This window comes from Mustela nivalis, assembly GCF_964662115.1.
Source record: "Mustela nivalis genome assembly, chromosome: 14".
In the NCBI taxonomy this organism is placed as follows: Eukaryota; Metazoa; Chordata; class Mammalia; order Carnivora; family Mustelidae; genus Mustela; species Mustela nivalis.
In genome coordinates this window covers 32,093,162-32,105,505 of record NC_139033.1, presented here as the reverse complement: position 1 = coordinate 32,105,505, position 12,344 = coordinate 32,093,162, and the positions used below count along the sequence as shown (strand labels likewise).

Genomic DNA, 12,344 nt, shown 5'->3' with positions numbered 1-12,344 from the left:
AGATCATGACCTGAGCCGAAGGCAGCGGCTTAACCACTGAGCCACCCAGGCGCCCCCCACCAGCTATTTTCTGACTGATCTCAGCTACTTCCATGGAATATGTTGCATTCATACTGCTAGTCTTGTTCCAGACCTTCAACTCTGCCTTGGTCATTAAGATTGGGGCATTTCCCTAAGTTCTGGCCCACTTGTGTTCTGAATTCATTTCCCTTATTCTGGCTTTTAGGATGCTTGGTTTATTTATTTATTTATTTATTTTTGGGTCACCCTGTATATGAGAACCCACCATGTAATCCAGGATGACATATTGTAGGTACAGAATAATTGTTTGTTGAATGGCCTACACTGCTGCACACAGTGAGACAGATAACTCATTTTTTTTTTGATGTTTATTATGTCTTTTGTAATAGAAATACAAATGAGTTCTTATAGAACAAATGATGGGCTCCCAAGTGACTTAGGGAAATGACTCAATCATCCATTAATTTGTTACATAGTCGCTGGCCACCTGTGTGAGCTCCCAGGTGTACAGCATAAGTAATCCTGATAGATGCCCCATTCTGATAGAGTCGATAGGATTGTACTTTGAGGGTTTTCCCCAGAAAAGGATGATACCGTTTCATAAAGGAAGAAGGTATCTATACTTCCATTGATAAACAGAAATAGTTGGTGAGGCGTGGCTTTCATCTTCGACTATTGTGAAAATTGTATGCAAAACGGACACAAAAATAGCTTTACATTTTAAAATAATATATTTTGTCCAAGGCTATGTAATGGAAAATTGTCTAGAAATGAATTTTCTCATTAGACTCTTTCAAATCTCAAATTAAAATTAAAATTTGGTAATTTTTAATGTCTTGATCAGTAAAGGCAGCTTGGTAGATCACACATGGCAGAATTTTGCTTTTTATTTTGTAGTTTCATGATTCTTGTTGCTCCATATGACAGGAATACTGGTATGTAACTAAATAGGGTTAAAAATATATGAATAAATTGAGAATTGGCCCACGTTGCTCTTAAAAACATACGTAATTTTTTTCCACCCGAGTACTTCCAGAGGCAGTAGTCACTATGTTTTGTGCAGTTCTGTTCCTTTTTCTCCTCTGTCCACTCTTTTGAGCCATAATTTACATTAAGCAAAATGCATACACTCTAAGTGTACACATCAGTGCCTTTGAAAACATTAACACTTGGATCGCCACCAGCTGATCAAGTTGTAAAGCAAGCATTCATTCCACCAGAAATTTCCACCAGACTCGTTCACCATCAGTATCCTCTCCAGCTTCAGCCCCAGGAAACCACTAATCAGCTTTTTGTCACCCCAGGTTGGACTGCATATAGGTGGATTTACTTACATTATGTGTTCTTTCTGTTCTGCATCTTTGGCCGAGCGCGGTGTGGGGAGGGTTCTCCCATGCTGCTGTGGGGGTCAGTAGTGTCTTCCTCTGTACAACCGAGTATGGCCCCACTGTCTGTTTATCCATTCACCTGCTGATGCAAATTTGAGTTATTTCCAGGTTTTGGCCCCCCCTGAATAAGGCTGCTGTGAACATTTGTATAAAGCCCTTCTGTGGACACATATTTTCTGTTCTTTGGGGTAAGTATCAGAGAGTGGAGTTGCTAGATCACATGTCAAGTAAATGTTTATGTTTTATTAGAAAATTACTAAACTGATTTCCAAGGTGGTTGTACCTTTCTGTATTCCCCACCAGTATTAAGATGAAAGTTCATATAGAGTTTCATAGAGTTTTTTTTGTTCCATATTCTCTCCAACACTTGATGTGGCCAGTTTTTAAAATGAAGATCAAAGTTTTGGCCACTGTGTGAGGTGTGAGGTGGTGTTCTGTGCGGGAGAATCCTTGAAAGCATATACATATCCATTCCTTATAAAACTTTTAATTTTATCATTTGTTTATTTTATATCAGTATAGACTCATTATATTCTGTTTTATTCAGGAGTTAGAATGTATTACTTAATAAAGATACAAGATTTGAGTTGTCTATCAATTTCTCTGTATATGGCCACAATATGGAGGTAGTTGGTTCTCTGGCCTTGAAATATGGGCAAAGCTTTTCAGTTCTTATAACTAGTTATCAGTCATACCCTCTACTTGACCTGACCCTAATGCCTTGGGCTTTTTTCATATCTTGTTTGCTCTTATAACATTCCTTTAAAAAACCCAGCTCAAATCACAATAGCCAAACTATGGAAAGAGCCTAGATATCCATCAACAGATGAATGGATAAAGAAGATGTGGTGTGTGTGTGTCTCTCTCTCTCTCTCTCTCTCACACACACACACACACACACACACAAACAAACACAATGGAATACTATGCAGCCATCAAGAATGAAATCTTGCCATTTGCAATGATGTGGATGGAACTAGAGGGTATTATGCTAAGCAAAATAAGTCAGTCAGAGAAAAATAATTCTATAATCTCACTGTTATACAAAATTTAAGAAATAAGACAGAGGGTCATAGGGGAAGAGTGAAAAAATAAAACAAGATGAAACCAGAGAGGGAGACAAACCATAAGAGATTCTTAATCTCAGGAAACAAATTGAGGGTTGCTGGAGGGGAGGTGGGGTGAGGGGATGGGGTAGCTGTGTGATGGGCATTGGGAAGGATATGTGTTGTGATGAACACTGGGTATTATTTAAAACTGATGAATCACAAATCTGTTGCCCCTGAAACAAATATTATATTAATAAAAAAAAAACCAGCTAAAATAACAAGTAGTTCAAAGTTGCAATCTAAAGGGATTCCAACAATCAATTCTTCAACCCCCCCAAACATTATACAAGTTTAAAGTTCATTGAATCATTAGAAATTAGTTCACACCCGTGGTGGCATTCTGAGTTTATTTGTTGCTTAAAAATTTCTTTTAAAATATACTTCACAGTCCCTGGTCCTGGGGTTAACTTCTTATCTTCTCTTTCTTTTCTTCAACCTCATGAGGTACCCCCAGTGCCTGTTGCTCATCAAAGCAACTGCCTCCCAGCTTACCTTCCCTGCCCAGCCTATTCACCACATGGTTTATAATGTTACCTACTCTCTTGCCAGTCTGAGTTGCCTTGACCAAATCTCATACTTAGATGGGGCAAATATTTACTTCCTCTGCTCTGTTCTTGGGCTGCTGAATCCTGCTGAAGAAGACTTAGACCTTGCTCAGATCCTCTAAAGTTCAGGTTTTATGAAATCAGTGGGGATTCAGTACTGACTGAGAGGGATTTGGACTGAACACAGTCCCTTAAGGAAAGCTATATTCTAAAAACTAAAAGTTGTCAATACCTGATGTTTGTATATTGACACACTTCGAAGTCAGTTCTAGGCCCTCCTTTCTTATCACTTTATACACTCTCCCCGGGGGCTGTTCTTGCCCTTAGGTGCCTTTTTTTTTTTTTTATATGTCTATATGTGGCTACAACATTCTGTTAGATAGCATCATTTTATTTTTTTAAAGTTTTTAAAAAAACTTTTTGACATAGAGAGAAAGAACGTACAAGCAGGGAGAGTGGCAGGGAGAGGGAGAAACAGGCTCCCGCTGGACAGAGAGCCTGATGTGTGGCTTGATCCCAGAACCTTGAGGTTCCAACCCAGGACCCTGGGATCATGACCTGAGCTGAAGGCTTATGATTAACTGACTGAGCCACCCAGATACCCCAGATAGCATCACTTTGTTAATTGCCTGGAGGTGATTATATTTTCATATAATTTTCATTTGAGATACATTTTTAAAATTTTATTTTATTTTATTTGAAAGAGAGAGGGAGAGAAAGCATAAGCAGGGGGAGTAGGGAGGGAGAGGGAGAAGCAGAATCCTTCTGAATAGAGTCTTAGATGAGGCTTAATCCCAGGACCCTGAGATCATGGCCTGAGCTAAAGGCACATGCTTTGTATGTGTGTGTGTGTGTGAACATTTTCTTTTATTGGGCTTTATATATATAATCAATAAAGTCAGAGTAATATGTAAATATCACAGTACAGAAAAAGGAAAAATATAAATGGATAATGCTTTTACTCCATGAAAAAAATATTTTAGCATCTTAATTTAATTTTATTTTTTTCATGTTCCAGGAGTCATTGTTTATGTACCATACCCACTGCTCCATGCAATATGTGCCCTCCATAATATGCACCACCAGGCTCACCCATCTCCCCAACTCCCTCCCCTCCATAACCCTTAGTTTATTCTCAGAATCCACAGTCCCTCATCTTTCATCTCCCCTTCTGATTTCCCCAATTCACATTTCTGTTCCTTCTCCTAGGTGCCTTTTTTTTTTAGAGTTCCTGAATAAACATGGTAAAGCTTATATTAGGCATGACACATTTAGAGCTTCAGATCATATAGGCATCTGAACTCCAGACTCCTCTATGTTCAAGTGCATCCATTTGGATGTCTCAAAAGTAATTAAACTTCAGGAAATATAGACCTAAACTCAGAATATTTTCTTCTCTCCAAAACAAAATCTTTTTCCATTCAATCCACTGGGAAGGCCAGAGTCTCGGACATCATTTTTGGCTTCCATCTCTCATTTCTGTCCCATATGACATGTTGCTAGAATCCTGTGCATTTTACTTTCAAAATAATTCTTACATATCTGTTTTCTTAGTGCTCCTCCTGACATTCTAATGGCTTACTAATTAATCTCATTGTGTCTGCACTGTTCTTTCCTCTCATCTATTATAAGAGCCAGAAGTATATTTAAAAAAATACAGATATGATGATCTCATTCTCCTCTTTGGAGAACAAATGACTGAAACCTATAATGGCTTTCTGTTTATTTTAGGGTAAAATAGGAAGTTGTTAACATGGCTTGCATAGCTTTTCATGGTTTGGTACCAACCTACCATCAGCGTTATGATGTTCTACTCCTACTTTGAATTTTCTTTTTTATATGACAATATATTTCTAAGTTATCTTTCCTGTGTGTGGTAGGCCAATTTGTACTTTATTGAAAAGAGAAAAAGCAACAAATAAAATGAATAAATAATTGCTTTATTGATAATGTATTTCATAAAAGAAATGTAGACATATAAGTGTTCCAGATATCACATAATTCAAAAAAGTGAGGGTATCTAGGTTAATAAGTTTGAGTAGTAGGTATGATTTTTGAAATAGGTGATATGATTTCAAATTTGGAAAAAATTAGAGAGTTTAAAACATCCTTTTATCTTATGTTGAACATTTTGTCCAAAGGGGAATTACCACTGGGAGATGAAGTAGATTTACATGTGTTTATAGAAGGGGAGAGATAGACAGATGTGCTGTTTCAACCATTACATTCTTAGTGACTATGAGATTGGATTGGAAAAAGAATTAAAGAGAAGCTGTTGTTTCTAGCAGTCCCTATACTGGAACAACTGTGAATTTCCTCTTAGTAGCAGCAGAGTAGTTGCATCTAAGGGGAAGAGACTCTGCCCAAGAAGAGGATGCTGTTGGTCTTATTGTGCTTGATGAAGAACAAGAAAGGGTGATCGCAATGGAAAGGGTGAGTCGGTGGTGATCCGACATTAACAACTACTGCTGTAGAGCTGGCAGCCTCCGTGCCCTCTTCAGTCACCTCCACAAAGGACTTGTGTATGACTTTAGATACCAGGAGATCCTTTGTCCCTGTCATGCCTGAGAGGTTGGCTTTCTGTGGATTGAAGACATCCACCATCCCCAGGGCTCTCAGTGTGTCCTTGAGGTCATAGGTCTCTTCCATTTTGAACCGGGGTAAGTATAAATCCACATAGTTATCATGCATGTTCTGTGAGCTCGTCCATTCTGTTAGTTTCTCAGCAGTCAGTTGGTCTTCAAGCTACAACAGTGGAAGAAAAGAAACAGCTGATGGGATTCTCATTGGATGTCAGACACGATTTATTTAACATTGGGTTGAATCGTAGAAAACTTTTATTTAAACAGTAAATGCAAATGCAGAAGATTCAGTGTATCACATCTTATCTGAGTAGGCAAAAATAACACAATCATAAATACGTATTTTACAATTGAAAAATGCATTATGTATTCATGACTGTTATAAATAAGCATAAATGTGCAAATATCTATACATGTGTATATATAGATATATATGTGCATACAACAGAATTATTAAAGTTATTTATTTTTTTTTAAAGATTTTATTTATTTATTTGACAGAGAGATATCACAAGCAGATGGAGAGGCAGGCAGAGAGAGAGAGAGAGAGAGAAGCAGGCTCCCCGCTGAGCAAGAGCCCGATATGGGACTCGATCCTAGGACCCTGAGATCATGACCTGAGCCGAAGGCAGTGGCTTAACCCACTGAGCCACCCAGGCGCCCTTAAAGTTATTTTGTAAGAGATGAACTGTTTCTATTTTTTACACCCCCCACATATGACATGCATCTTTTTCAAATGGACTTCTCTTGTTAATATCCCTGTGTACATAATTTTGTACATCCTAATTGAAACAATTTTTATTATGTAGGCACTACTTTTATTCCTTTTCCTTGCTTGACCTATTTGTAAATATTTCTTATATAGATATGTATTTCTCTAATCGAGTTTAAATTGTTACACAGTACTACTACTTCTAAATTGATATTCGATGTATATATTTTTACTTAATATTTTTAATCATTCACTATGTATCAGTCCCTAAATTAAACTATTTGTAATTTTGAATTTGAATTTTTCAATGTGTTGAGCCACTTCTGTCCAAAAAACCTTTTTGGATTAGTTCCTTCAGGTCAAAATCCCCAGGACTGGGTGCCTGAGTGGCTCAGTGGGTTAAAGCCTCTGCCTTCAGCTTAGGTCATGATCCCAGGGTCCTGGGATGGAGCCCCACATCGGGCTCTCTGCTCTGCAGGGAGCCTGCTTCCTCCTCTCTCTCTGCCTTCCTCTCTGCCTACTTGTGATCTCTATCTGTCAAATAAATAAATAAAATCTTAAAAAAAAAAAAAGAAAATCCCCATTATTGGGATTCCTGATGTCATTGATAATGAGGATTGCTGAGCTGGAGTATGAATACTGTTATGGCCCTTCACATGTATTGCTGTATTACTTTCCCTGAGGATCTCCTGGTCCATGTTAGCACTATATTTTGGGTGCGGCAGGTTCACTGTGACTTTAGCAGTAAGACTGGCTATTGGAGTCATTGGAAGCTGCCATGTTTGGAAAGTCCTGACTGCGCTAGTCCTTACTGCTTAGATCTTTGCCTTTGGTATTTTTATATATTAACTTTATTATAACAGGTTTAAGAGGAAAATGATAATCCCCTCACACACCTTTTTTTTTTTTTTTCTCTACTCTGAGCAATGAGGCTCCAAATGACTTTTGAGTTCTTAGGGACAGAATACTTCCAAATTGAAAAGTAGGCATCAAGATAAATATGTTTGTCTATTATCTACAAGACCACTGTGATTTGATATTTAAAATGTACCTTTTGTCGTTTTAATTTGCTTCTTTTGTTTATCAGTGGGCTTGCAAATATTTCCATGTGTCACCTACATATGAATGTTCATTTCCTTGTCTTCAAATAAATAGACTGGAATATATTAGAAGTTCTTATGGTTGCAGAATGTAAATGTGTGCCTAGATATGTTTCTTCTGAACTGACATTCCGTGGTGTCATCAGAATATTAATGGGACCTGTGATGTTGAGACTTTCTGTATATTCTTCCATATGACACTGTGATATTTAAGATATTTACTCTTTGGGGTACCAGATTCTTCTTAATAATTCTTTTTTAATACTTTGTACTTGAACTCTGTTAGCCACCACCACCACCCTGTGAGCATTACTTCAATGAACAGCCTATACAGACATTGTACTACTAGGAAATCAGGCAAATAGTGGGAAGAACTGGAGGTACAAGATTTTACCTTCTGCAGACCATCCACTTCATCTGGCAGCAGCAATACCATGCTTAGATCTTTGCCTTTGTATGGTATTTCCAGGATCTTGGCTTTTATGTCCTCCAGTGAGGTGAACTTAAAAACGTTGACTTGTTTCATCATTTGTACAGGTTTGCTTGTATCCTGGGGTAATTAATGTGGCAAACAAATATCCAGGGGAGGCATCGGTCAAAATAAGATAATACTATTGAGAATACCAAAGACATCCTCCTTCCAAAGTTTTAACGTTTCATTTATGAGTGTTACATTATTATAAATAAATTACAATACCTTGTTCAGCCAAAATTCTTTTCCCACAGTGTTTCTTTTATCAAATTTGTTGTCCCACTGTCCTTTGAAATAGACGGCATTCACCAGAACCAGCATAGTAGTAAACTCAAGGGAGTTTTTGGGAAGCAGATCCTTGATTTTTTCTGCAAAAGAAGGAAAGTACAAGTGGTTTGTCTGGAAGATGTTTTGAAAGTGACAGTGGATCATTAATTATTCACACACGTCCCCACTTTAGGGACTGTGAGCAGTAATTCTCGAGGTGCAGCTTTCCTTGTGGCACCAGCTTGATGGAGTCACCCTTGCTGGAGACACCCCTTCTTGTCTCTGGGAAGGGTGTTCAGATTCTCTGTCTTAGAGTGACTTCAGTCATCTCACACAGAATATGCATGCATCGATTTCAGCTACTCTTGCAGCTCCTCCATTCCCACGCTCGCGCTCTCCCCGAATTCTTCTGCGCCTTCATTCTTTACTCCTCCCTCTTCTCTCCCTTCGTTTCTATTTTTTCAGCTTTGGGCTTACTGCTCTGAGGAACTAGGGCTTGAATTTTCTTTAGGACAAAGGGCATGAGCTCCGTCACCTGAAACACTGCCCTGTGCTGTCAGACAGCCCAGTCCGTAATTGTCTTCCTCTCTATTCTCCACTTTGAGAATTTAAAGGATGTGAACCAAGATGGGGTCTGAGCAGAGCCTTGGGATCCACGGAGGTATGGTCATCCATGGCCATGAGCAAACAGATTGCCAGCTGTCTTTCTTTGTAATTGTCTTTCTTTTATGCCTCCTGGGTTCCCATGTTGCGTTCCACATTTACCCGAACCATTCCATCATCTGCAGTGCCCTCCTCCAGCCTCTAAGCAGAGCCACCTCCCTCAACCCACTGGCACCCCGTATGGTATCAAGAACAGGTTTTATACACACCAGAGACTAAAAAAAAAAAAAAAAGTGGCTTTTATGGGTGATCTCTCATACCATACCATGAGTTTGGCTTTCCACCCAGGAATTAATCTTCTTACGACTTTCTTCTGGAGCATTCTTAAAATCAACAGATTCCACACTGGTCAAGTAAAATTTCTTAACATTATCCATGTATTCCTTTGACATGGGAAGGAAGAAAGGAAGAATTAAGAGTAATATATCCATGACTATATATTCCCAAGTTAGTTATCTTCAATCTTGACAAAATATGGTACAGGAATCTGGACCCTGAAGAAATCTACATTGTCTTGCCCATGTTTATTTTATACAGTAAGCGTGTGGGTAATGTGAAAAAGAAGTGCAGGCTGGACATAGGCTGGGGCAGAAGAGTCTGTAGGTTGCACGCTGCAAAGCATGATGCTCTAAAGGAGATGGTGGGCTTCTGGGACTCCTCATCAGTTCTGCCAGTCCATAGGGTTCTTGCTTTTACTCATATCTTCTATTCTGGGCACTCAGTATTCCCTGACACTTTCCCAACTTCCCATAGAGACTCCAGGCCTGCCCTCTCATCAGTATCCCCGTAGCCATACATTTTCTAGGTCATTGCCCACCAAAATTTTCACTGTGTGACTGAATGGTGTCAGATCATTGGGGGCATCTCATGACTTCCTTTGCTGCTGAACATCCTCTTGGGTTATGAAGTAATGCTTTATATTGATGGATTACCCAGTTCTGGGACACGTCATTTGGTATAGTTGAGGCAAGGGAATCTTGTACCCTGTGTGAATGCTCTGCCTGTGGGTCAGCCAGGTTCCTCTGCCTCAGTCTCTCCCATTTGGTCATTGGAGGACAGAGGACCCAGGATTCAGATTAAAGATGTGGCAGGCCAGATGAAACTTACTTGAAGAAACTGATAATTTTTTTCTCCATAGAGCTTGTTGGCGATGTTCAGTTCATTTGCATCAGTGGGTTTCTTTAATTCAGTCAGAAGCTTTTGAAATTGATGATGTACATTTCCCAACTTTTCAACCTTCAAATATAAAAAAGTAGGTTCACTGCATTCTCTGTCAATGGAAATAGAAATACTAACCCCATGTAAACTGTTAGATCCAAAGCTAAAGTTTGGTAGTCCCACAGATGATATTCGTTGTTATTCCCTGATTTTTGGTGGATTTACTTAAATATTCTTCAGAATCCTTACATTCAGTCCCCTCCAGGAAATTCTTTCTTCCAGCTTTGGAATAATCTAATCTTTTCACTTTTTAACTATAGATATTGCATGATTCTGCCATTGGATTTTCTTTTAATTGGTACAAATAGGTTAAGTTTCCCAGCTAAACTTAAGGTCTTTAAGGGCTAGCGACACCTTTAATTTTAACAGCCATTAATAGTATGATAATATTGAATTTATATATTTCAGTTACATTATGACATGAAGCCCTTTACTGTCTTAGATTATATTTCTTCTAAGACCTGTTGACCATGATCTATGGCTCTTCATTAATGATATCATACTCCCAAGTGTAGAAGCAGCATGTGCAGTGGTAAGGGCTTTACATCAGTATCTCTGAGTCTTTAATCCTATTCAGGTGGAAACAAGAAGCTCAGAATTAAATCAACTTTCCAAAGGGATGCAGGTAGCAGAGTCAAGTTTTGAACACAGGTCTGTCTGAATCCAAAGCCTTCTGTTTGCTCGGTAAGAGTTTTGGACCTTAAGGCTATAACTATATATCTCATCTAATCATTTTCCAAAATGTGCTTGGATGCGGAAATCCCACTTATGAATTAATTAAAATTATATTGTTTTAGCAATAGTGTTGTGATTACTGTAATTATTATTAGTCTACATAATAATACATAAAATTTATCAGGGTTTCCAGTAATCTAGGCTCTGTTATAATGTTTTACATCTGTTTGTATGCATTAAGACAGATTCTTTTATTACTCCCAGTTTACTGGGATGGGGTCACTGTGCGTCAGAGCGGTTGTGTCTTGTTCATGTTCCCTGTTGGTGAACAGCACAGCAACCAGGAATTTGAAGCTCTTTAGGCACAGTGTTGATCTCCCCTCTGGAGACAAAAATATGAAATATTTTTGTATGTAATATGAAATGAGATACAACTCTGTCCAATGTATTTTACATAAGATATTTCTTAAAAATGAGCTTTTCACATATTATCTGAAATTCCTAAATTAAAGTATGACCCTCTTGAATAGGCAATTTTCCTTCTAGACCCAAGACTCTGTGACTCACATGGTCTGTTGTAGTTCTTCCTTCTGTGTTCTCTGTGACTTCATTAAAGTGAAGGGCCTGGAAGAGACAGGAACTAAGTGGGGCAAGAAAACTACTCAAAAGGTTGGGAGATAAAAAAGGAAAAAAGAAAGAACCCAAATCCAAACAAAACAAAACCCCAAACCAAAACCAAAACCAAAACCAAACCAAAATACTAAACAAAGGAAAAAGAGAGAACTTCAGTATAAGCAGACACTTTCTTGTAAAAACCAGACACTACAAAGAATCCTGTGTCATTATTTATTGCTGAGAAAACATGAAATGTTTTGCATGAATTTAAGTCAGTGCATCACTTCTCCCATTACCCTTCCCTGTCAGCCTTGCCTCTGTTTGTTGTGCGATTGGAGGAGTTCATCCCAGCTATCAGAGTAAATGCAGGCACGGGAAGTGGATGGGGCAGAGCCCTCCCCAGGGCTCTGTGAGTCATGGGAAGGCTTGCCCAGTCTCCTGTGCTGTACAGCCAGATCTGTGGTCATCTGCATGCAAGCCAGCCAAGAAATCAGTCTAAGCTGGTCAGTGTATAGCAAGCAGACACCTACCATCTCCATTTCGAATGCAGTGTTTTCTTTGGCTCCTAGGTAGGTCATGGCTAATGCTGATAGGATGGAGAGAGGGGAGTAGAAGACGTTGTCATCCTTTTTTGATGTTTTGAACTGTTGCAACATATCAAATGCGAAGTGGGTGTTTGCTGCACTGAGTGAGTTCATGGCGACCTTGGTGAGATCTGGAAGTCTAGAAAAAGCATAGATTCATTTTATGACTTTACTGAAGGGAAGTTTAGTCTGTAATGAACTTTTCTTAAAAGAAATGACTTATATTTGGATTGTGAGATTCTGGCAACTAAAGTTTTTCTTCTACTTTTCAAGCCTCTTTCAACGTATTTGTATTAATTTCATAATTAAATGACTATCAAATTACTAGGAAAAAAAAAAAAGCTTTTGTGAAAAAGTAACAGAACATCTTTATCTTTCTTCTGTCACTGGCAG

General features: G+C 38.6%; 1 protein-coding gene across 1 annotated transcript; it reads right to left on the bottom strand.

The window, feature by feature from the left end:
* Positions 1 to 5,406: 5,406 nt before the first annotated feature.
* On the bottom strand, positions 5,407 to 12,065 carry SERPINB3 (serpin family B member 3; the record flags this gene model as incomplete). The annotated part of the gene is made up of 7 exons (XM_082700167.1): positions 5,407 to 5,808; positions 7,852 to 8,007; positions 8,155 to 8,297; positions 9,125 to 9,242; positions 9,967 to 10,095; positions 11,320 to 11,376; positions 11,898 to 12,065. 7 exons carry the CDS (start codon positions 12,063 to 12,065, stop codon positions 5,407 to 5,409), a joined length of 1,173 nt encoding a protein of 390 aa, XP_082556293.1.
* Positions 12,066 to 12,344: the final 279 nt, after the last annotated feature.